At 35.4% G+C, this 27,124-nt stretch overlaps 1 protein-coding gene across 5 annotated transcripts in view; it reads right to left on the minus strand.

Moving 5' to 3' along the window:
• slc44a1b (solute carrier family 44 member 1b) overlaps nt 1-22,903 on the minus strand; it is a 57,602-nt gene extending 34,699 nt beyond the window's left edge. For 4 of the 5 annotated variants that reach the window (XM_056472090.1, XM_056472087.1, XM_056472086.1 and 1 more), the window contains exons 1-3: nt 22,776-22,903; nt 14,414-14,503; nt 9,461-9,603 (exon numbers count right to left, since the gene is read on the minus strand). In XM_056472090.1, coding sequence (XP_056328065.1) covers nt 9,461-9,603; nt 14,414-14,503; nt 22,776-22,835 — 293 coding nt within the window. In that variant the 5' untranslated portion in view covers nt 22,836-22,903. Of the gene's footprint in view, nt 1-9,460; nt 9,604-14,413; nt 14,504-16,306; nt 16,613-22,775 lie in introns of those variants that run through there. The other variant, XM_056472089.1, reaches the window with a different exon arrangement.
• Between the last annotated feature and the right edge of the window lie 4,221 nt (nt 22,904-27,124).

Genomic DNA, 27,124 nt, shown 5'->3' on the forward strand with positions numbered 1-27,124 from the left:
CCTCAGCATGTACTTTATCTAGAAAAGCAATTTGGTTTCTAATAGGGTGTTTGATTACAGAACTTGCACAGCATAAAAAATAAATAAATAAATAAATAAAATAAAACACCTTTTGGAATATGTTTATGCTAAAATATCATTTCAGTATTTATACATCAAAATTTTACGTTCATTCTTAATTTCTAATAAAAAGTGGTTTCAAAATAAAACCCACATGTCTGTGATATTTGACATTAAAACAATTTCAGAATTAGAAATGTGCAGTCATTATTAAGCAAATACATTTATATAAAACAAATAAACTCTATGCATTAGGAAAACATTTTTTAGTTCGACTAGTCCAATTTAACCACTACCCCCACCCATGTCTCAGCAGGGTGTTTTCACACCTCACGTTTGATAAAATGTCGGGAAAGTGTGCGAGTCCGGCTCTGTTTAGGTGGGAGTGGCGAGTGGCGAAAGAGGGAAGGATTTGCATTAAAAGGGGAGTTTCAGTACATCCACGTGCTGATTTTCAGTGACTACATTTACATGAACATCAGTAATCAAATTATTTGCCTTAATCTGAATAAGACAATATTACGATTAACTTTCATGATCCTGTTTTACATGTTATAGCACATAATTTGATTAACGTCATCGCGTCACTATGCTATCCACATTTCCTCTGGAGTTTCATGGATTTCAGGTGTTTCATTCTTAATTTGTCGACTTTAACTGCAGTATGGCACTTTTATGCTATCCGGCTGAGACAAATGAGAGATTGGAAGCGAGGAACTGCTGGAAGAGTGTAGTTTTCATGGAATTTGATACCGAATGGGGAAAAAAAACCACAGCATTTCTCGGTAGATGCAGATATTCGGTATGTGCAGAGAAAAGCGTCAAACAGCCGTGTGTGTTTAGATTATCCAGCCACAAAATGCGGCAAAAATTTTACACGACGGTAATAGTTTGATTAAGTTGTTTACATGTTTACATTCGGAGAGCAGCATTTACAGCAGACCTTTCAGTCCATAATACTGCAGCAATGTAAACGTACTGTAAACTTAGCAACTAAATCATTTTGGTATATCTTTAAAAACTGAAAGAGTACTGTGTCCACATGCCAGGTGCTCTCATAGCAGGGAAATGGAAACAAAACCTTCATTGCGGCACATTTATAATGCAACACTGACGACCCATGTCTCCAAACAATTCTTCTTCTTCCACTTTTAATTACAGTTGGCAACACAACGTGGTGTCTCTCTGAACACTGTAACAGCACGCTGATTGGTCCGAACCAACTCTCTCTCATGAATTAATGATGAAAACTCAAAGACGTCACGTTGTGCCGGCTGGTACAGACATCCAGTCTTCATGCTGGAATTTACACAAGGATCTCATGGCCGTGATGTAGCTTCAAAATTTCTTTTTGAACCGGAAGAACGAATCTGCTCGAAATAACGCAAAAACAGCCAATTTTTATTATTTTTTTTAGAATTACTTTTTAAAGGTTTTTCACATTTATTATGATAGGACAGTAGATTTCAGACAGGAAAGCATTGGGAGCAGAGAGAGGGGAAGGATCGGCAAAGGACCCTGAGCCGGGAATCGAACTCGGGTCACCGCGAGCACATCGGTGCCATATGTCGGCGCACAATACCACTAGGCTATTGGCGCCAACCAATTTTCTTTTTTTGTGAATATATGTGTCCTAATAATGTTTATAGCATTGTGTGACATAAAAATGACTGTCAACATCTCAAAAAATGAGTTTTGGCGTTTCGCTTCCCTTTAAACACATGGCATGTGCAGGCCATGGGAGATGTTCAACTACACTTTCATGTTCATCAAACCACTCTGACACTAGTCTTTCTTATACATGGGACTGCCTTCAGGATACAATGTTTGAACCATTGGGTGCACATGGTCCTCTAGAGTGGTTCCGTAGTCCTTGGCAGCGACACAACAATCTAGCACAAGTATCAATGCCATGATATTCCAGCCCAAACCATCACTGATCAACCCCCATGCTTCAATGTGAGCATGCAACAGTCTAGGTGGTATACTTCTTTGGGGCTTCTCGACACCGTATCTCTCTAATGTGGGAAAGACAGTAAAGGTGGACTCATCAGAGAACAGTCCACGTTTCAAATTGTCCACAGCCCAAGATTTTCACTGCTGGCACTATTTAAACCGACTTTTGGCATTGGTATGAGTGAGCAAAGGTTTGAATATAGCAGCCCGGCCATGTATACTGAACCTGTGGAGCTCCTGACGAACAGATTTGTTGAAAACAGGAGAGTTGAGGTGCACATTTAATTCTGCAGTGAGTTTTTTGGAAACAATCTGGGTTAACCTCTGGACAACCCTTTCAGAGAGCTTCGTCTTGTGTCCACAGTTATTCCTGTTGGATGTGGTTCGTCCTTCTTGGTGGTATGCTGACATTACCCTGGATCCCATGGCTCTTGATACATCACACAGGCATGCTGTCTTGGTCACAGATTCACCAGCGAGACGCGAACCAAAAAGTTGTCCTATTTTGAACTCTTGAGTTTGATTGTCCAACTCCTGTATGCATGCATGTATTTGTGCATATATATATATATATATATATATATATATATATGATCATATTGCATAGCGCTAGTATTGCTTAAAAAAACAAAATCTAATTGAGCTTACAGACCTTTTGCTAGAACAACTCCAGAATGAGTTGTGAAGTACCAAACAATCCTAGGTCATGCCAAATCATTGATCATCAAATCCAGCTCATTGAGTAATCCACACACAAAGAACAAACCCCAGAACCAGTATAAATACTACACTCATCCCTGATCCTGAAAGCCCAGAGGCAAATGACCCACATGGCTGTGTTAATCTAAAGTCTAACATCAACAAAGGTCAGACGTCAAACCTTCTTAATGAAGCGTGTAATTACTACTGCCGTGGTAAGCGGCAAGTAGAAAGGTAAACGCTCACAGATCACAACCCTCCAAGCCAAAATGAATTAAAGCAAATTGTGTTGGCAGCCAGTCTACAGACAATACAGATACGAGCACTGGAAACACACACTAGTGGTGATGGTTTTGCAAAATTCAGTTATGATCAATACTTATGTCCAACTTGATTTCAAAGGGTTTTGCCTTGTAAACATTCGTCTGCAACTTTCTCATTGCTCTGCATTTGTGCTTCATCTTAAAGTAAAAGCATCTTATTCCTGCTGTCTGCGTTTTTAATATTAATCAAACAACAAAAGATAATGAAATCCCTCTGCTCTTGACTGAATAGCTAGCTCAGAAATAGTAAACCTCTACGTAATTCATACAGTGAAGATTATATACAGTACGCAGTGTTATATTTGGTTAAACTGGTGAGTTTTTGTAACTGACAACTACTGTTAGGTACATTAAAAACCTGAAACCACTGTTTATTTTAGCAGTATATTTGCTATATACGTTTAAATTTGTATTGTATTTTGCTTGCAGAGTTGTTGTTTTTTTATGTGCCAGTGCTTTTTTATTGAGCATATCATACCAAACTGTACTGAAACAGTGACCTAAAGCCAAACTGTGAGAAGATTTATTTTTTTGTTGCACCCCTAATTTGCATGCACCTCTGAATGTTTTAAAGGGGTGGTTCAGAGTGTATTTTTAAGGCTTGGTAGTGTTTATAGGGTGCAAAGCAATGTGTGCTCATGCTTTAATTGTAGAAAATCAAGTTTTTTTTATCATACATCTTAATTATAGACTGCTACTTAGCTGACGTGAAAACGACTATCATACGTCCTAGATCCTTTGAAAGGCCCACCTCAAGATGCTCTGATTGGTCAGCTAACATAATGTGCAGTGATTCGCGGATCAGCTCCACAGCAGCAGGAAGCCTCTACTTGCATACGATTTGCCGTTATGTAAATACTGTCCGTCACAGTAGAAGTTAACCGTATCAGTTTGAGCCTGAATCAGAAAGAAAATGAAAAGGACACAGCTGAACCTCACGCCTGCTCTCCAAAATAAAACCTGACAAGTGTTTTTCACATATATTCGGGTTATAAGCATGTGTATAATATTAAACATTCTCATATCTTTTGCAAGTTCGATATTTGAGATGTAGAAAGCATGGAAAGCGGTCAAATAGAGAGACACTGCAGCGCTGCTGAAGACTGTGGGTGTTTACAGCGGTTTGACGAATAAATATGAATTTGGAGCTGAATTGTTAGCGGTGCCAAACAGCATTTCCTGTTGTTTACATCCTTGTTTATGTCCCCACTACAACATACTGTTCCATACGCTGGAATGTAATGTATAGATCAATTTGAACAAATAAAAATACTTACAGGTTGTGGGTCACAACACACAGCTTCGTCTATTATGGTTGGAGCTGCTCCTTCTTTGAGGATTTTTAGCTGAATCCAGCACTGAACTGGAAGAGATTTTGGAAGTTCTCCTTTCTCAAATGCTAGAGCTATATCTTTTTATAATTCTCTGGAACATAATTAAAATTAAATTGTTAGCACTTCTCTCTTTGTGTTATGTATCTTGGAAGCCCAAATACAGAAACAGAACAAGCACGGTGGAGATAGCAGCGTTTTGACGCCATTCTAACTTTCTCTGCTATAACATTACAGCACATCTGGCCACGCCCCTTCACTGCTCAGGGTGAATGTGTGTAACCTGAAGGGTTTAAGACTTCATTAAGCCAAATTTTTTGTATTCCTCAAACTTCGTTTGCTGTAGGCTTTTCTAAGCTAACTCTGTAAAAGCCAATGTCTCCCTTTGCATTGAACTTTGAGCTTATTACATTCAGAGATGTTGTTTACGTTCACACAGCTACATTACACATCAACTAAAGTTTAAAATATGATATCATAGTGGACCACCCCTTTAAAAAATTGGATATTGTTTCTCATAGTGCCTTACAATTTGTCACTGTAATTTTTATGAAATGACAGAGTGGACTTCATTACGGTCAAGAAGAAAACAACATTTTATTATTAAAGCTTATTTCTGAAGCTTTAACACAGTACGTACCTAGTTTGTTGGTGTTAGGCATGGGACGATAACAGTTTTTTAAGGTATACCGCGGTTTGGAAAAGTCAAGGTTTTAAAACAGTCAAAATTTCCTGCTATACCGTTCCTAAGGTATGAGTAAGATTTTTTATTTACATTTTTTTTAAGACAACAGTATCTCCAGGAGAAAGGATCTCTAAAGATGCCGTTTTAAATTTTAAAGAAATCTGTGTTTTCGAAACAAGTGAACACAGCAGAAGTCAATAATTCATTTGAATTATTCAGCCGTACATGTTTACTGTTCTAAAATATTTTAAATGTTTCCCAAATTAAAATATATTGTGCACAATGGGGGAAAAAAGGTTTGGTTTTTTTCCCCGCAGACATTTAAAAAGAACTTATTTTAGAGCAGTAATCTAAATACCGTGATACTGTGATATTTATATCCAAGGTTATCATACCATCAGAATCTTATACCGGCCCATGCCTAGTTGGTGTACTGCTCAAACATTTATATTACCAGATCAGCAGATATATTCCTACTTAAGATGTCATTTTTTTCCACACAAGGTTTGATCTGCATTCTCCAAGTATGCTTCTTATAAGCTTCAAGTTAATACTACATATGAAATCTGTACCATCTATCGCTATATTTAAAATATATTAAAGTCTGTCAATTTAGAGCAGTGTGCGTTTTAACAATTGATTATGGTTTATATTTATTTTTGTGTGTGTCTATATGTTGTGTATTTTTCTGTAACTTTGTCCTATGCTGCCTGTCTTGATGAGGACTCCCTGGTGGAATAGTTATTGTCTCTCAATGGGACTTTCCTGTTCAATCAATCAATCAATCAATCAATCAATCAATCAATCAATCAATCAATCAATCTATCTATCTATCTATCTATCTATCTATCTATCTATCTATCTATCTATCTATCAAATAGGCATGCATGTCTAATAACCATGTGTTGTGTAAAGTGTGTGTAAAGAGACTGATATGGAGCTGACTGCACATCTCTAGTGGTTTTGTATGCTGAGCCAGAGTTAAAGCTGTAATAAGAGGAAGGAGAGAAATGAACGGTCACGCCTCCCTGGAAGATCAACTCAATCTAGGTGGCATTTAGCACATCTGTCTCTCTTATAGCATGAATAAATGAAGCAATTACACAGAACTATATGGTTGTAATATGATAAGCAAACACTTAGACACGTATTAATTTATACACCAGGAACATCACGGCCATGAGGAAACTACTAATGTTAAACACCATAATAATAGTCTGCCAATCACGAAAACGATTTTGTAAACAGGCAACTGGCATGTCATTTTATGGGCTATAACTTTGATGTTTTATATCATTATGGCTAGGCAGCAAAGATTTGCAAATAAACAAACATTGTTATTGGAAGCAATTTCAGTAAGAATTTCCCTGTGTGTGATCTCCTCATCATGAACTGTGAAATACAGACACATCTCAAAATAGTCGGTGTGGATTTAAATGCTATTTATACATGCCATCATTCACAAGTTTTGGGGTAGTAAGATGTTTAAAGTCTCTTATGCTTACTAAGGCAGCAATAAAAATCATAATATTGTAAAATATTAAAATTCCTGTTATTAGGTTTCAGTGTCACATGATCCTTCAGAAAACAATCTGATATGCCAATTTGGAGCAAAACATGTTTCCCAAATTAAAATATATTGTGCAAAGGGGAAAAAAGGTTTTGTTTTTTACCCAGTCATTTAAAAAGAACTTATTTTAGAGCAGTAATCTAAATAATGTGATACTGTGAAACCGTGATATTTATATCCAAGGTTATCATACCGTCAGAATTTTATACCGGCCCATGCCTAGTTGGTGTACTGCTCAAACACTTATAATACCAGATCAGCAGATATATTCCTACTTAAGATGTCTTTTTTTCCCACACAAAGTTAGTTTGATCTGCAATCTCTAAGTATGCTCCTTATAAGCTTCAAGTTAATACTACATATGAAATCTGTACCATCTATCGCTATGTTTAAAATATCTCAAAATACTCAGAGTGGATTTAAATGCTATTTATACATGCCATCATTCACAAGTTTTGGGCTAGTAAGATGTTTAAAGTCTCTTATGCTTACTAAGGCAGCAATAAAAATCATAATATTGTAAAATATTAAATTTCCTATGTTATTAGGTTTCAGTGTCACATGATCCTTCAGAAAACAATCTGATACGCCAATTGAGCAAAACACGTTTCTTGTTTCTTATTTCTTATTTCTAAGTCTTACTTCAGGATGTTTTGATGAATACAGTGTTTAGACAGACAGCATTCATTTAAAACTATTCTAAATGCATATCTCAAGTAATAATTTCTTTCCAAACTAAACCTAAATAGCCTAAAATTTTTGAATGTCCCTAAAAAACATATACCAACCCTAAAAATTACATATTTTCCCTTGGGACTTCCATCAATATCAATACCCCAACAATAAGTAAATATTAAATATCTGGTTACCATCCCTATGAGTCAAAAACATATGCAAGAACTACAACATTAATACTAGAGCTGCACGATTCTGGCTAAAATGAGAATCGCGATTTTTTTTTGTTGCTTAAAATAAAGATGACGATTTTCTCACGATTCTGTAGATGTAAAATAAAGCTTAATATGAGTCGGCAATTATTATTATTTTCTCAAACATGGTAAAACAATAATAATATTATGTGTAGGTCTACTGGTTTCTATAAATAATTCTATTCCACTTATAATTCTGATGTTGAATTATGTTTGAGATTTAGGCCTATGCTTGCAATCTGTCATTGACAACATCGTTAGACCATTTAATTCACTGGTCAAATCAACATTATATAGGCTAGAGTAGTTATACTGACACCGTAAACATTTATTTTCATGAACAACTGTGTGTTCGCTATGAAAGAAAAAATATATGCTTGTCGCAATCATAACTCTAAAATGAAATATGATTATTTAAATGATGTGCACGCTTTCGATTTCATTTTCACTGCTAAGTGCTGTTCATACTTCGCGCGCGGCTCTCAAACGATCACTCTGTGCCACAAACTGACGATTATTTACAACTTTATTACCTGTTACTCACAGCCAATGCAGGTTCTGTTCACTAAAGTAGGGAGCGCGCCCGCCCTCACTGTGGTAACAGGTCACAGTCAGCAGCTCACGTCACGTGTGATTTCCTGGCCGCGAATACAGCATTATATGATGACAAAAATGACATTTTTAGGTGAATTATACCTTATAAATACAGTATGTGACTCTTTCAACATCATTTGGAGGTGTCCATGTCGCTGAGCAATGTATGTGAAACAATGAAAAGACTCGTGCAGCCTCCTTTGCTTCTCTCCTGAACTTGAAAATAGGATTGGCAGAATTGTAGAAATGCTGGATTAAGATCGTCTAGGGCAGGGGTCACCAATCTTGGTCCTGGAGGGCAGGTGTCCCTGCAGGATTTAGCTCCAACTTGCCTCAACACACCTGGCTGGGTGTATCAAGTATACCTAGTAAGACCTTGATTAGCTCATTCAGGTGTGTTTGATTAGGGTTGGAGCTAAAATCTGCAGGACACCGGCCCTCCAGGAACAAGTTTGGTGACCCCTGGTCTAGGGGGTCGAATCGAGATCACGATCTTTTTTTCGATTAATTGTGCAGCTCAATATAATACCCATGTCTCCTGATGAATACATCGAAGCAATCTGTGCACTTTATTTCATCAGAAGAGCACAAAAGACATTTCTGAAGAAAACTGATTCACAACATTATTTTCTTTTGTGTTTCACGGAAAGCTAAACCAGTTAGTAACGACCATACAGTTACCAAACGAACTATCCCTTTAAAAGCTTTAAACTATATTTGTGCAAAGTCAAAACATCATTAAATATACAAGTAATCTGCAGTGCATACCCTTCACCGGCACATCCTATTCTCTGACAGCTCCAGCAAGCCATTTTCAAGCCATTATTAAGTTCCCATCTGCTCAGACAACCCAGTGAATACCCCACCAAAATGAGCTGCACGTCCTCCTGATGAGTCAGACCTCAGACACGTCTCTAAAAAGCTACACAGGATCCAGTTCGACCGTATCGGAGAGCCAAAAACATGACATTTGACAGGGCCACAAATGAAATCGCATGCAATACCTGTCGTTCCTGCTGGCTAGCACCCATTAAGGGCCACACACTGTGACAGTACCAGTCCTCGGGGCCTGAGCTGAATTATTCAAGGCTCTGTGTGTGGAGCTCAGATAGTCTAAAGCCTTCTTGAGGTGAAGCGCCAGCCATTTGACATTTGCACTGATGTGATAATTGAAGGGCAAAGAAGCTGGAGCGCTCCGGTTTCACCACTGACCATTCACAAAAAATGGTCAAAGCGGATGTGTAAATGTAGATGGTGAGGAGGAGGGGATGTGGGCTAAGCGTTAAAAGGGGATAAAAGGCAAGTGGACTTACTTTCTGTCAGTGTGGTCAAGTCCACTCAGTCGGACCCCTTCGATGGGCTCGTTGCGCTGGCCACATGTGTTCCCGTAGCTGTCATATCCAAAGACGAGCCGCGCCGCCCCTCCAGTTGCGATGGTAAACCCACAGATGCCACACTGCAATGAGAACAGCAAGAAAAGTGCTCATTTAAAAAAATACAAATAATATAACTACAGACAAATTTGTAGGTAAATTAAACATTTTTTTGTTTGTTTTGACCGCTAGGGGTTTTTAGCAATAACAGAAATATGTTTTATATGCATGTTGAACCAGAAATATATGGGACTGTGAAAGTAAATTCATTCATTTATTGAAGAAATCTCTTCAGGAACTGATAAGACCAAAAAATTAACAAAACAAATCACTTTTTTAATATAACTTATTTTCCATCAGTGCAAACACAATAAAATAACTTACAATTTACTTAACTCCCTTACAAACAATACAAATAAATATAAATAAAATGGTGTCAGGTGCACTACTTCCTTTCAGGTGATAAAAAATAAATAAATAAACAAATAAATACACACACAAGTACATACAACTAAAGGAGGTCAAGCCTTTTCATATATGGTTTCTGAAATCTTGAATAGCCTTCCTGATAATATCAGAGGCTCTGACAAGTTTTCTCAGTTTAAAACTAGATTAAAAGTGTATCTTAGTAAAGCATATATAAATGCATCACACAACTGTAGGATAGTTAAATTCAAATGCATTCTTTCACATTACATTAATATATCTTGTGCAACATTGTGAACAGAAGCTGTGCTAATTATTTTCTTTGCTCTCTATTTCCACCTTGGGATGCCCAGACAGAAAGTGCTCATTAATTAAAAAAAAATAAATGTATAAATAAAACTACAGATAAACGTGTGGGTAAATTGAACAGTCTTTGTTATGACCTTTAGTTTTTTGCTGTAACAGAAATAAGTTTTTATATGCGTGTTGAACCAGAAATGTATTAGAATGGGAAAGTAATTCTTCATTTATTGAGGAAATCTCTTTAGGGACTGAGAAGACCAAAATCTTAACAAAACACATCACTTTTTTAATACAATTTTATTTCCTTAAGCGCAAACAAAACAAAATTAATTACAATTTACTTAACTCCCTAAAAATTTTTTTTTGCGATTTTGCACGATAAAAATGAGTGATTTTGTGGTGGTAATTAACAGAAATTTTTGGACAAATTTTGCAATTAATGGTTTCCGCTACATTCATTCATGGGGCGCCACACCAAACTTCATCCCGCCACGGCTACATTACAGCTTCTCATTCAAAACGTTCAGTCGTGTTTTTTAAAATGGCGGCTTATAATCGCACCAAAACGTATTAAAATGTAAGTGAATTACAACAGTGCAAACTTTTCTGTAATCGTAGTAGTGCCGTGTGTTATTTGTTTAACCCTTTAAGGTTACGTGCTGACTGACAGGTGTGTGATGTGTGAGGCCAGCAAACATGACATAGCTTTCAGTTAAGATGAACACAATTTCCATAATTATATTTTATAGATAAAGGTCTATGGCTCTACATATTATGACTTTATGTTTCTGGAGCTTATAGCCATTTCATTTTACTTCAGGATGCATTAATGCCGCTCTGTAGGTCTATTGAAGTAATTCATAAATATTCCTAGCAAATCTAATAAATGTTGGAGACATACTCTTTACATAAACGCACTAAATCGCACTAAAAGCAGCATTTATTTGAGGGCGCGCAAGAAGTTTTGTGCATGGGTAGAGGTAATTGGCGCGCAAGCAAAGAGATTCGCATGCTCGTATTACATGAATGTGATCTCGACTTGTAATACTGCGCTCACGGCATTTGTCATTGAAATAACGCCATAGGTAGTTGGTAGATCTTAAAAAAGACCTGCTGCCACAGCTGGAAAAAATCCTAAAGGAAACACTGTATATTAAATATCTTATTTAGCAGCATGGTGGGGCAGTGGGTAGCACAATCGCCTCACAGCAAGAAGGTCGCTGGTTCGACCCTCAGCTGGGTCAGTTGGCATTTCTGTGTGGAGTTTGCATGTTTACTCCATGTTTATGTGGGTTTCCTCTAGGTGCTCCGGTTTCCCCCACAAGTCTAAAGAAATGCGGTATAGGCGAATTGGAAAAGAAAAATTGTCCGTAGTGTATGTATGTGAATGAGAGTGTATGGGTGTTTCCCAGCGATGGGTTGCAGCTGGAAGGGCATCGGCTGCGTAAAATATATGCTGGATAAATTGGCAATTCATTCTGCTGTGGCGACCCCTGATTAATAAAGGGACTAAGCTGAAATTAAAATGTGTTTTAACACAGGGTTACAATATAACCTGCTCACCTAATGTTTACGTTCCTGACTAAATGAATGAAATATGCTGTTTTCCATGAAGGCAACCCAGGGTGCTGGAATATAATTAGCTGAAGTAGCAATGGGCGGGTTAAATGACCAAAACAATGACAGACGATCCGGCACATAACTCACATTTTCAAAGCAGAATATCTGACTTCAGCATTGTTTTTCAGATAAACAAGAATGTTCACTTGGCATGTTTCTTAAATCTGCAAACATATTATGCTATTTTCATGCTTTAGAAGAGTCAAAAACTTACATAAAGCACCTTTGATAATGATTATGGCATTTATCGTGCCAAAATTTCAATACATCGTATCAATATTTACGTGCAGTCTTCTGTCTAGTTTTTTTTTTTTAAATAGATCACAACTTTTGCATGGGAAGTGGCGTACGCACATTTCCGTTTTGTGTGTGCGCCACATAAATTAGACAACATTTGTTCGTTTTATTCTTTTGACTTTTAGTATAGTCTTTTTTCTTCAAAAATAATGGTTCATTCTTTAGATGAGCAGAGCATGCACATTTATGGCTTTCAGTCCCTTTACTAGCACAGAATACATGTCAGTTTCTGTTTGTGTAAAGCTATAGGCAACAAACATTTTCCAACCTTCTTTTTATTGGCAAAATGAACACTTAAGTAAATGCACAAATGGTTTTTTTCAATTAGAGTATGCGGAGCTGTATCCCATCTAGAGCTTACAAATGGGCTTACCATCTAGAGCATACCAATACCCATTGCAGGCTTCCGTTTACTTTAGCAAGTTGGCATGATACAGTGGGCGAAATAATTATTGATCACGTCACCATTTTTCTTAGAATCATATTTCTAAAGGTGCTGTTGGCTTGAACAATTACCCGGATGTTGGTAACAACCAAATAAATCCATATATGCAAAAAACAACTCTAATTATTTACACAAATACACAAATGAAAACGAAAAATTACAAATGAAAATTACACAAATGAAGTTATGTATAATAAAATGGAAAAAGTATTGAACACATGAAGAAAGGGAGGTGTAGAAAGGCAGTGAAAGCCCAGACAGCAGCTGAAATCTCTCAGTAGTTTTTCAGTAACCCTCTGCCTTTCGTCAGTGTAAATTATTATCCACTGCTTCAGTCCAACATCAACATTAGCAGGAGGATGAAGATAAAGATGAAACCAGGGTGAACATTTCAGCAAGACAATGATCCAAAACACAGCCAAAGAAATACAGAGAAAGAAAATCAAGCTGTAAAATGTCTCAGCTAACCTGACTGAATCCAATAGAAAATACAAAATAAAGCTCAGATTTGATAGACGAAACCCAAAGAACCATCAAGATATTTGCACCATGTTGAAGCCTGTGAAAAATTCACAACTGAGTAATTTACGTGACTTCATTTTCCATATGAGAGGCGTCTTTAAGCTGCCATCACCAAAAGCCTATTATTTAAAGTATTAAATACACTTCAGTACTTTCTCATTGTGTCATTTCCTGGTCATTACACAACTAATTTTTCAGATTTTTTTGTTTTGTTTCATTTTTACACTTGTATTGTTTTGGATTTAGGTTTTTACAAAAATCTAGTTCGATTCCATGTCAACAGCTCCTTTAGAAATATTAATCCCAGGAAAAAACATGACGTGTTCAATATTTATTTTCCCCGCTGCAACCGGTTTATTTGACGTTAACAAGGCTTTTTAAAATGCAAAAGCACATCCATCTGAAAGGCCCCTTCACTTTATTTGCTATCCTGTGTGAACTGAGCCATCAATGCCCATCGTCTTTGCTTTTTCTTTGCTGTAGTTTTGAACTTCAAAATGTTGTGCTCAATTAAAGAAGCAGATATACATTTATTCTCTTCACCAGTCACTGTTGCCGTTTTTGTTCAGTCGTCTTCTCTTTTTTTCAATGATTAAACAACAGTGATCTCTTATCACAATAAGTACTGCAAAGTTAAAAATTCAAAGCAAATTCAAGGTTTAAAAAACGTGTATAGTACGTGAACACTTTTTTTAATGATGCTTTGCGCAAACTATAATGTATGCATATATTTTGCACACTTTACGTATGATCTCACACATATCCTTTGATTGATTTCTGCAGCAATTAGTCTGTCCGCAAATAGTTTTTCCTGAAAAAATAAGTTAAACAGGCTGGTGTGTTGGAACATTATACTAAACAGCTATTCACTTAATAAATAAGCTCAAATAACTATGCTTTTTTTTCCTCAGTTATGGAAGACTATAGACTAAATATAGTCCAGGTCATCCGGGTTTATTCTGTGCTAATGACAAAACAGCCTTTCAATATCTTGCTCATTCAAATAATAAGCAAATAAACACATGCAATAGAGTATGAAATACAGTTATGGAAACTTGTTATCGTTTCTAATTATCAATTCCAAAACTGACCAATCAGATTTGTATATGTATATAAAAATAATTATTGAATATTAATAACCACAAATAGTGTATTATCATACCAGGTAATACCCTATAACAGAATTCCTCAGTACTTGTATGTGTACATTTACTGTAGCATGCATATATAACCATAATATTGTATAGAAAATCTTGAATGAAATGCTTTCGTTGACTGACCATTCCCACGAGGAACAACGTAAATAACAGGAACCATGGCAGATCCGTGCAGCTTCTGTCCTCCAAAGGTTTCCATTCTCTTTTTGTCCTCTGAAAAACAAATGCACGTTTAAACTTAATTTTATCATTCAAATAAATTGCCATATTATATTCAATATTGTTGCTATTTTTACGAAACATCTTTAGAAATGAAATGATGAAAAATGTGACACTGGACCACAAAAACAAAAAGTCTTATGATGCACTGATGTTTTTCTGGCAATACGTTGGGTCAAAATAAAAGATTTTACTTTTACGCCATAATAACTAGATTATTAACTAAAAATCACGTTCCATGTTGATATTTACTAGTGTAAATATATAAGAATGTGGTTTTTGAGAAGTAATTTCCTTGGCTAAGAACTTAATCTAAACTATTTAAAGGTGATTTTCTCAATATATTGATATAAAAATAGATATTGAAGTACTTGCATCAATATTGTCCCATCCTAACAAACCAACTGAGGAAAAGTTAGTTTTATACTTGTACATTTATTCAGTGACAACTTGTGATATGCACACTATTAGGCATGGGCCGGTATAAGATTCTGACGATATGATAACCTTAGATAAAAATATCACAGTTTCATGGTATCACCGTATTGTGATTACTGCTCTAAAATATGTTCTTTTTAAATGTCTGGGTAAAAAAAACAACAACTTCTTCCCCTATTGAATGAAATACATTTCATTCTGAGAAACTTTTAAAGTATTTTGGAGCAGTAAACATGTCAGGCTAAATAAATCAAATGAATCATTGACTCATGCGGTCTTCATTAGTTTAAAAAAAAAGCTGATTTCATTACAATTTAAAACAGCATTAGGAGATATCTTTTCTGCTGGAGATACTGTTGTACTAAAAACCTTAAAACTTAAAAATAAATAAATAATTTAATAAATAAAAAATAAACATATATACCGTAGGAACGGTATACCAAAAAATTTAGGTATATCTGGAAAACAGTGGTTATTGTCCCATGCCTACTTACTATATTGCTTACCATGGTACTTTGAACATTAGGACTGAAATCACATGCAAGTATGACTTCAAAGCAACATTAGCACTATTTATTTGACTATGAACAGTGTTGTTTTTGATAGTCATTAGCTGCTAATATGATCTCTCCATTTATAATTTGCAAATAATACTTTTCTGAAAACACATTAAGGAGAAAGTCTTAATGTGCGAATATAAAACCAACTTTACCTCAATAGCAAACCATACATCAACAGAAAGCCCATTACTTTTGCAATAATGTTGTGTGAAAATTCCAATTTCAATATAATTGACACTTATGAATTACGTTTCATAAACACAAACGTGTTTTTGTGCATGTCTCAAAGACCAAAAGTAGGTTGCATATATTGCTCATTAAACACTAACATCAAATTATGAAGCAATGAATAAACAATTCCATAACATCCCAAGTTAATATATGCATCAAATGCAAAACAACAAATTCCTATAGGGCCTGTCAAAATCTCACAACACAAGCATCGACCGCAATAGACATCAATAAGAAGTAACACCCCTTGTGTAAGCGGTGTGTAACAAGAAGACAACAGTCCCTGTAAACATGTTTACACAAGGGTAAGATGATCATCGGTGTGCTCAGAAGGTTTGCAACAGAGAAATCACCATCATCATCATAATGTCTGTCATGGCCAAACGCATTCATCGGTATGTGCGACCGTACAGGACATAATAATAGGATTACATGCAGTGCAAGCGACTTCACTGGCCCGTCAAAGGCGATCAACCGTGAAACAATGCATCTCAGCGCGCGCGACAATATAACACATATTAAAGCATCCGCACTGTAGCACCGTACAGTAGCGAACAGCATCGCTTACCTCTGCGCTTCCACAGCATCCCATTGCCGGAGGGAGGATTGGACCGCAAAAAAACCCTAAACGCTACACCGCAGGAAAACAATAACCCCAACTTGCAGGGAGTTGACGGAGTGTTTGTGACCCTGCATTAATCGCGCGCGTCGATCGCATGAATCTAGTCGGAGGGCTTTCCGCGGACGCGCTGCATAATAATGTTTGTTCGCTCCTCTCGCTCCAGGTAAAAGGGATTATTACTTTAGGATTTATCGCCCAGCACTTCCTGGTGGGTTGAGCAGGTGTAGCCGGAAAAGAATCGCAGCCGTCCATTCAGAGCGCGAGCTGGACGAGGCGGAACTCGCGCGGGATGCTGGGACGCTGGAGGAACCCGCGAGATTTAAACGGAATTTTTTAAAATATATATATTAAAGAACAGCATATAACATCTCACATTAAAAATATACATGCCAGTGGGTACGTATACAAAATGTACATATGTAATGATTAAATGAATACATTATTAAGTTCAAAGAGCTTTCTTGTTCAGAGAGTCTCTGATATACAAGCACATTTCAGTCACCAATACCCTAAAATTAGACGTCTTATTAGTAAATTTGCACTTATGAATGTAAAATTTAAGTAACAATGTAAGTAAACTATTTAAATAAAAACAATTATCTTTATTGGGAATTTGTGTCTGTGTTAATCTGGTTTGAAAGATGTTTGTATTTTACCGCTATTAAAACCATAATCACATTTAAAATACAAGCAAAAAATCACTTCACTGGTTAATTTAAAAAAATAAAATAAAACGCTTGACGCTTGTTTATCAATGTAATCTAGGCCTAATATATACAGTTGAAGTCAGAATTATTAGCCCCCCTTTTAATTTTTTTCTATTTTTAAATATTTCCCAAATGATGTTTAACAGAGCAAGGAAATTTTCACAGTATGTCTGATAATATTTTTCCTTCTGGAGAAAGTCTTATTTGTTTTATTTCAGCTAGAATAAAAGCAGTTTTTAATTTTTTAAAAGCCATTTTAAGGTCGATAGTCTTTTTTTCGGTAAGGTTTTTTTTCGATAGTCTACAAAACAAACCATCATTATACAATAACTTGCCTAATTACCCTAACCTGCCTAATTAAACTATTTCAATTAGTTAAGCCTTTAAATGTCACTTTAAGCTGTATAGAAGTGTCTTGAAAAATATCCAGTCAAATATTATTTACTGTCATCATGGCGAAGATAAAATAAATCAGTTACTAGTAATAATTCTGACTTCAACTATATATATATATAGTCTCACAGCAAGAAGGTCACTTGTCCTAGCTGGGCCAAATGAGATTACTGTATGGAATAGTTGGCGGTTCATTCTGCTGTGGATACCATATATAGTTGAAATCAGAATTATAATTTTAACACTAAACATCATATTTCCCAATTGATGTTTAACAGAGCAAGGAAATTTTCACAGTATGTCTGATAATATTTTTTCTTCTGGAGAAAGTCTTATTTGTTTTATTTCAGCTAGAATAAAAGCAGTTTTTATTTTTTTTAAACCATTTTAAGGTCAAAATGGTTATATATTTTTTAGATTAAAAAAACTATTTAAAATATACACAAGCTTAAGATTCTCTTTAAAAAGAAAAAGGCAAGAAAATGTTGTCATTGTTTACTCACTCTCAAGTTGTCCTAAACAAGTTGGGATTCTTTAAGCTCAAAAAATGGTTTATTTTAAATTTCTTCTGCATGAAACATCAAATCAGCAAATCAAAACATTACATTAAAAAAATTTGCATTCAATTTAAGTGAAAACACTAGCAAATAAAAACTTCCCTCCCTCAGCAACCTCTAACTTAAATAAATACATTTTAGAAAAAAATGAAAATGAACAAATGGGAAAGAAAAGAAAGGCGGGGGTCAGAAATAAAATGCAAATATAAAATAAATAAATAAATAAATGAGTACATTTTAAAAGGATGAATAAGAGTATATGTGCATAAAACTGCAAGTTATTCAGCGGATAATCTAAAAAGGGATGCCACAGCTTGTCAAAAATCTTTAAAGAACCAATGAGTGACGGTCTGATATTTCAGCAATTTACTGCAAGCAAACACTTCTTTGAGCCATGATCCAAAAGACGGGAGTGAAACAGAAGTAAATGGGCACCAAAATTGCATAATTACCCATATTCTCCAAAATATCTTCGTCTGTAATCAGCAGAAACAAAAAGGAAATTCATACACTGTTGGAATGGAGTAAATCACAGACTAAAACATGTTGGTAAATAAAAGCATGCCAGCATTATATTTATGGATGAATTACGCCAGTCAGCGTGAACTGGAAGTTGAAGCAGGCTCTTATTTCAGTATGAGGACATGTTTGCAACTGAAAGGGAATTTTGTGTAGGGGCGGGATTAATTTTTGTGCTCCTCCTCTCGTCTTTTACTTGCAGCAAACAAGGGGTTGGAGGGGTGTGGCTAAGCATATTTTGCCCAAGCTGTCAAACTGACATCATAAGAGAAAGACCAAAGCAGAAGCAGATGGTTAGACTTTGATTAAAGATTACCAAAATCCTTTTTCTTTTTTTTTTCACTGGATTAACTTGCAGGGATTAATGACAACTTAAAGTCCACAAGAACCGGAAGCTGCAACTTTAAAATGTCTCCTATTGTAGCACAGCAATGTTACATTTTCACCCCATTAAACGTGGTACTGAACAAAGCAAACTTGCTGTTTTGCTTTTACGTGATCTCAAACAGAAAGGTGCAACAGAGTCTGAAGGTCTATCTGGCTACACAAAGCTACACTGGTGAGACCCTTGGGAGAATCCTCTACCAAAGGTCCACAAATAACCTATTGTGTCCACAAAAACGTCATTATATATTTTAAGTGCTTCTGATGAGGAATCTTTCGAATTCTTACAAAAACAAATGAGGTCGATTTGTTTGTTTCTCTGAAAAAGAGTATCGATATGGCAGGCTACATTAACATTTAAATCTATAAATCATACAAAAATATATATTGCCATGCAGCTACTTGTATTATATATATATATATATATATATATATATATGTATATATATATATATATATATATATATATATAGTTGAAGTCAGAATTATTAGCCCCCCTGTTTATTTTTTTCCCTAATTTCTGTTTAACGGAGAGCAGATTTTTTTCAATACATTTCTAAACATAATAGTTTAAATAACTCATTTCTAATAACTGATTTATTTTATCTTTGCCATGATGACAGTATATAATAGTTGACTAGATATTTTTAAGACACTTCTATACAGCTTAAAGTGACATTTAAAGGCTTAACTAGGTTAATTAGGTTAACTGGGCAGGTTAGAATAATTAGGCAAGTTATTGTATGACAATGGTTTGTTCTGTAGACTATCAAGTTTTGGACCATATGGGGCATAGGGCATCCGCTGTGTGAAACATATGCTGGATAAGTTGGCGGTTCATTCTGCTGTGGCGACCCCAGATTAATAAAAGGACTTTATTAATCTGAACAAAATAAACAAAAATGATTGTTTTCTACATGAATCTAAAAACCACTGCCTCCATGCGTTCTTCACTCGGGGGGCTTTTCTAAGTTTATCCATGACAATTTGCATTTGTATAATGTATTTATTAGTAGTAGTAGTATTTATTATATGCATACTTATATTTGTTTTATTAAAAACAAGCATAGATTTGTCCATCTGTCAGGTTTTGGACCATCTGGCGCATAGGATTTGTTTGGATATAACTCAGTTTTTTGACCACACTTCGTTATAATTGTTTATTTATTAATTTGCTGGAAATTAGATCTGAATTTAGAAATAGTTCTGAAACAAATATTTGCGCTTAACAAACAAAATTAAATATTAAAGTCCACCATGTAAATACCAAATGCATCATGGCACGATGCAACTGACTCTTAAAGGGAATGGGAAATGAGACTCTGATTGGTTTAATGCACGTTATGCTCAAAACACACCCATAACTCATTAAGAGAGCCTGTTAGACCACGCGTCATGGTGCAAACCATATTTTTCCTTCCTTAAAATACCAAAAGTGGATTCTGACATGCCCTTAATGCTTTTGCACTATGCGCTTTAGATTTTGTGCCTAGATTGTTAAAATAGATCCCTAAATGTTAAAACAGCTTGCCATAGTGTCAAACGATCCCAAAAGTCTGGTCAGTGGACTTATTTTCAGCTTTACATCATGGAAAGTGTAAAAACATTTTAAATGTTGACTACTGTAGATAAATGTCCATTTTTAAGAAATAATTGTTTCCGTAGTTTCATAAAAACTATAAAACTCTTGCTTCAACTACGCCATAATGAAAATCCCTATTGCTATAAAAGTCAGGAGCAAAAATGTCACTGTTTGTTTGGCCACCATGAGCAGCACGAAAACACAGACGTCAATCCATTTGCTCATCATCACCACCATCCTGTTGGGATTCTGCGTCACTGCTGCTTATGCTAGCTATTGTACGGTGTGCGGAATACACTTAAACACACACTTTTACACAGGGAACACCCAAACTGTTGGACTGGACATTTCTGGATTTATGTTATTTGAACAGAAATGAAGTACACTAATTTAACAGTATAAATTGCTATTGTTAGTGTGCTTAGTTAAAGAAAACACTTCAAAATATCTAGTGCTATAATGTCAACCCAGTAAACAAGAAAGTTGTTATACACTGTAAAAAAAAAAATACATATATATACATAGTGTACAGTTGAAGTCAGAATTATTAGCCCTCCTGTTTATTTTTTCCCCAATTTCTGTTTAAAGGAGAGCAGACTTTTCAACACATTTCTAAACATAATAGTTTTAATAACTCATTTCTAATAACTGATTTATTTTAGCTTTGCCATGATGACAGTAAATAATATTTGACTAGATATTTTTCAAGACACTTCTATACAGCTTAAAGTGACATTTAAAGGCTTAACTAGGTTAATTGGGGTAACTAGACAGGTTAGGGTAATTAGTCCAGGTTTTGTATAATGCTGGTTTGTTCTGTAAACTATCGAAAAAAAAAAATTAGCTTAAAGGGGCTAATCATTTTGACCTTAAAATGGATTTAAAAAAAATTAAAAACTGCTTTTATTCTGGCCGAAATAAAACAAATAAGACTTTTTCCAGAAGAAAAAATATTATCAGACCAAAATTCAAAGGAGGACTAATAATTCTGACTTCAACTGTGTGTGTGTGTGTGTGTGTGTGTGTATATATATATATATATATATATATATATATATATATATATATATATATATATATTTATACACACACAAAAAGTCATGGCAACACAAAGTTGTTTCTTTAACTCATTTTAAGTTGAAGTAACTTATTTTAAATTCAACTTATTTCAGAATTCAACTTTTTTACTAAATTATACACAAACTGTCAAAAATGTAATGACAGTCAAGACAACAAATATTTTTTATGTTGCTTTTATTATTAACTTTATTCACTACTAATTTTGAATAAATGAGTTAATCAGGTTTCAACAACATGTTTTAAGTTATACAAAGTCTAACTTAATATTTTAGTCAGTTTGATTGATGTAAGTTGAGATGACTAGAAAAGTTCATTTGATTCAACTAAAATATTTGTTTGTTTTTATTGGGGGAATATGCAAAATTACAATACAAAGAACGGTAAAAAAAACACTTTACTTGATGTTTTAAGTCATTTTAATTGATGTAATTTGAAACAACTAATAAAACAATTAGATTCAACTTAAAGGTTTAAGGCAGCAACTGTGTAAAAAAAATACCTGGTTGCCTTAAATGAGACATTTTACCTTAAATGACATCAAACTGAAAAATAAGTCAAAACATGAATAACTTGGAATAATAATTTAGGATTAACATAAAAAGATGTGTTGTCATAATTTATTGATCACTTGACGTTGGCTTAAAATTAATTGATAAAATAAAGGAATAATTCAATTTAAACTGTCAATTCATCATCATTTATTCACTCTTTACAAGTTGTTCCATACTAGTTTGAGTTTTTTCTTCTTCCAAACACAAAATAAGATATTCTGAAGAAAGCTGAAAACCTGCAACCACTGACTTCCACTCTATTTGTTTGTCCTACTATGGCAGTCAATGGTTACAGGATTTTAGCTTTCTTCAACGTCTCTTCATTGGAGTTGAACAGAATAAAGAAAGTCTGAACCACTTGAGGGAGAGTAAATAAAGAGTACATTTTTGAGTGAACTACCAATTTAACTCGTGCTGGTGTTGAAATAACACCCTTTTCACCACTTTGAACTTAACAGCTGATCAGAAATCATATAAAACCGAGCAGAAAGTATCGTACTGAAACGTCAATACATTTGTTTCTTAGTAGGCCCATACGAGACAAACATGATTTACAGAAACTAACGTTACCGAAAACTTTTTCTTGCGTCTGTCTGTTTTAAACTCGTCGAACACTTAACATTTTTAATAAGAATGTCCCACCTTTATCCAGCTGGACCTCGGGCGATAGGAGCCTGATGCTGACCGTCTCACCTCACTCATTTTCGGCGGTGTGCAGCATCACAGCGTCAGTGAGTGAGCAGTGAAGTCTCCACAGAACAGCTGCATTGTTTCCATTGTTCTCTGTTGTACCAGGGAGAGAGCGAACATAGTGACTTATTGTGTGCGTGTGTGTGTCACAGAGAGAGGGAGAGGGAGGAGAGAAAAGAGAAAGAAAATCCTCTGAGTTTACTGTAAACAACATTATATTGTGATTATATTGTGAAAGCTGACTGTGGTTTAATGTGTCTGTCCACTAGAGGGTGATCAGACACAACGAATGCACTATGACTCAAAACAAACACTTTTACGAGAATTCAGCTTTCATTTTCATCACTGACGTAGATCACTTCAATTCAACTCAAGTTTATTTGAATAACGTTTGTCACAATAATTATTGTTTCAATGCAGCTTTACAAAAGGTGCACATTATTGTATTACAATTCAAATCAAAAAAGTTATTAGTTGGCATAATCTTATTAGTTACTAATAACTTTAATTAACTAGTAACTAGTTAACTAATTAACTAGCTTTTAACAGTATTAACCTGCAGTTAACTGTGAAAAAAATGCTGGGTTTCACACAATCGATTTGTGTTGAGACAACATAAAGGAAGTAAGTTAACATTAGTTTTTACAAATTTAAGTAGATTGAACATAAAACAATTAAGTTGTTCCACCAAAATGTCAATAATTGTGTCGTTTCAGCTCATTTTAAATAGGTAGTTTAAAGCAAACATAATATTTGAGTATAGGTGATGTTTGTGTGTACACATACAAGTGTATTTGTGTATTTAGAGTATGTGTTAAAGATCAGTCTCAAAATACAGCTTCGTTTTAGTTTTCAGTCTATATACTTTGGCACTATCTTCTGAAACACTAGATGTTTTTCCTCGTTTTTTGTTTCTCCATTTTTTTATTTTTTGTAAGTGTGAAATAAATTAATTAATGGCCAAAATCAATGAGCCATAATCTCATTGAAATTGAGATTTATAGATGACCTGCAAGCTGAATAAATAAGGTTTCCATTGATGATGTATAAATTCTTAGGATGGGACAATATTCAGATATTGTTTGAATAATCATACTGTTTGAAAATTAACTTCTTAGCAATGCATATTGCCTATCAAAAATTAAATCTTCATATTACAGTAGGAAATGTACAAAATGTCTTACTGGAATATGATCTTTACTTATGATTCTAATGAGTTTTAAATCATATATTGCTAAACAATATACTTGTGCAACTAAAGGAACATTTTTAAATATATTTGAATAATTTTAATTAGGGCATCACGTTGGTGCAGTGGGTAGCACAATCGCCGCACAGCAAGAAGGTCGCTGGTTCGAGCCTCAACTGGGTCAATTGGCATTTCTGTGTGGAGTTTGTATGTTCTCCCTGTGATTGCGTGGGTTTTCTCCGGGTGCTCCAGTTTCCCCCACAGCCAAAGACATGTGGTATAGGTGAATTGGGTAAGCTAAATTGTCCATAGTGTATGTGTGTGAATGAGTTTGTATGGATGTTTCCCAGCGATCGGTTGCAGCTGGAAGGGCATCCGCTGCGTAAAACATATGCTCGACATGTTGGCGGTTCATTCCACTGTGGCAACCCCAGATTAATAAAGGGATTAAGCCGAAAAGAAATGACTGATAATTTTATTTATTGATATTTTTATTACAATTTTTTAAACTTAAACTTAAAATATAACGGTTTAATTTATTATTTAATCTTCAAAAAATGTAATCATTTGATGATATAAAGTTGCTGAAATACTTTGCATTCATTATCTTAGTCTTATTGTGAACCTTGTGTCTTTTGTTAGTAGTATGAATTAGTTTTTATTTTTAAGTTTTCTGATTTCATTAACTTTTTTGTTGTGCTTTCCTGTCTTTTTTAAACTAGTTTCAATATGCCTATGTAGTTTTTATTCTGAGGTATTTAGCATTTAGTCAGAAGCCCAGAGGAAAAATAAAACTTGCCATAGTTGCTGAAAAGTAGCCGAAAGAGCTCAACACGCTGCAACTTAAGAAACACATGCAAATAGAAAAACACCAGCAAATTAAGAAAACATCTTAATCGGCTTGACAGCACTCGTGGTGCAAACCCTCACAAAGCAAATACAAATAGAAAACGCACTGCAAATTCTCACAATGCACACATACAAATAGTACGGAACACAAATGAATTTTTTTCAGGCCTTTTAATAGGCTAATGATGGAAGAACAACATAATGCAAATATGACCTACTAAATTCAGACAACGTATTTTGTTTTTTGTTTTTTTTTTCAGATTAAACTGCATTTTCTTTGTATGTGTTTTATTTAAGTTGCAGCGTTCTCCTGGCCACCATAGAAAAGAGCAGTCAGTGTTGGTGGATGAGAGGAATGGAAATGGGGTACTAAATAACCACTCTGTCCTCTTTTGACACCAGCAGCACCAATGTCTGATCAGTCTGTTTTGGCACTGTCTTAGTGGAGGGTGTCTTCTCGACAAAAACACTCAGTGAAGGTGTAAACATCATAGGAGGAAACATCATAAGTGGTCCTCCCACCACCACCAAGATGGAACTTAGATACCCACTCAAGACTAATTCCAGTCTGAATCATTCGCAACTGCTTTTTGACCGCTTGTATTTTATATCATTAATAGACACTCCTAATCAAAATCTCAGGAGCGAGGAATAATTACTCACATTTCACACCGGTAGATCGCACACTGTAAAACAAATGTTAAAAAATTACAGCAAAAACCTGACCGCTGTGCTTGCCGTAATTTTACCATTAAAAAGGAAAAATTTGGAAATGTCAAAATTTTACGGTAATCTACTGTGTTTCATTACTTTTTTGTATTATGCACCAATGTTTTGAAAAGACATCATACCTTTGTTTCACAGACAAATACAGGGTGGGCCATTTATATGGATACACCTTAATAAAATGGGAATGGTTGGTGATATTAACGTCCTGTTTGTGGCACATTAGTATATGTGAGGGGGCAAACTTTTCAAGATGGGTGGTGACCATGGTGGTCATTTTGGATCCATCTTGGATCCAACTTTTAGCTGTGTCCCAAATCGCATACTTATGCACTATTCTACGCTATTTTGTAGTATAAATAGTGTAAGTAGTGCGTTCACACTGAAAACTCTAAAAATAAAAAAGTGCACTTTAATTACCCGGATGATGCACACATTCAGCCGGTAAAATGAAGTGTGGAATGATGGACACCTCACGCACTCAACGACCGCAGCTTTGCTCACGTAGTAGAAGGGGCGGAGCTATCGGTGCACATGTTGGATAACTTTATTTATTTTGGATGGTGAAAGCAAAATTCTCCTACGAGAGTGATTATAGCGCCTCCCGATGGTTAATGCGGTTATATTCATGGCAGGTATTAATTAATAGTTTGGTCATTTATTTCACTGATTTGGCAATAGTCAACCGTCATCAAGGAAACGGTTTAAATTTCCGCTTAGTAAAAAACATTAGTGTTCCATTTGGGACGACACTACATACATATACTATGCTGTTAGTACTGTGCATAAGTAAACAGTGCATGAGCGCATAGTGTATAGTGTGCCATTTGAGACGCAGCTTTTGTTTTTTCAATAGAAAGAGGGTCATGTGACACATCAAACATAGGAATTTCACAAGAAAACAATGGTGTACTTGGTTTTAACCTAACTTTATTCTTTCATGAGCCCCCTCACATATACGAAAGTGCCACAAACAGGACATTAATTTCACCAACCATTCCCATTTTATTAAGGTATATCCATATATATGGCCCACCCAGGGGCGGGGGTAAGTTAGGACGATTCTATAGGCCCATACATTTAGGGGGCCCCCAGAGACATTGCCAAGGGCCCGCTCCTACAACGCCCCCGCCGTATCCCCCCCCCCCCCCCCCTTTTTCACTTGCATCCGCGTTCTCAACCGACCCCCCCCCCCCCTCCCCTCTACACTTTCAAACGCGATTACCTAGATAACCCTGTAGTCAATCAAAAGTGTGTGATAAAAAACGTCCCAATGCTCATCACAACCAACTTTTCCCACAAAAAGAAAAGCATACTAGTATATAAAAGCTGCTTACACAACTAAAAAAACATCATGGTAACACACATACAATTAAGGTAATGCAATAAACATTGTTTATCAACATTAGATGTAACATAAAACTAAAAGCAATCATAGTAATGTCAACAACAGCATAATAAGTGAAGTTCTGTTCAGGGAATTATGGAAGAGTCGATTTACGTTTATTCACCATATACAGTGCATCGGGAAAGTATT

The sequence above is a fragment of the Danio aesculapii genome, chromosome 14 (genome assembly GCF_903798145.1).
Source record: "Danio aesculapii chromosome 14, fDanAes4.1, whole genome shotgun sequence".
Lineage (NCBI taxonomy): Eukaryota > Metazoa > Chordata > Actinopteri > Cypriniformes > Danionidae > Danio > Danio aesculapii.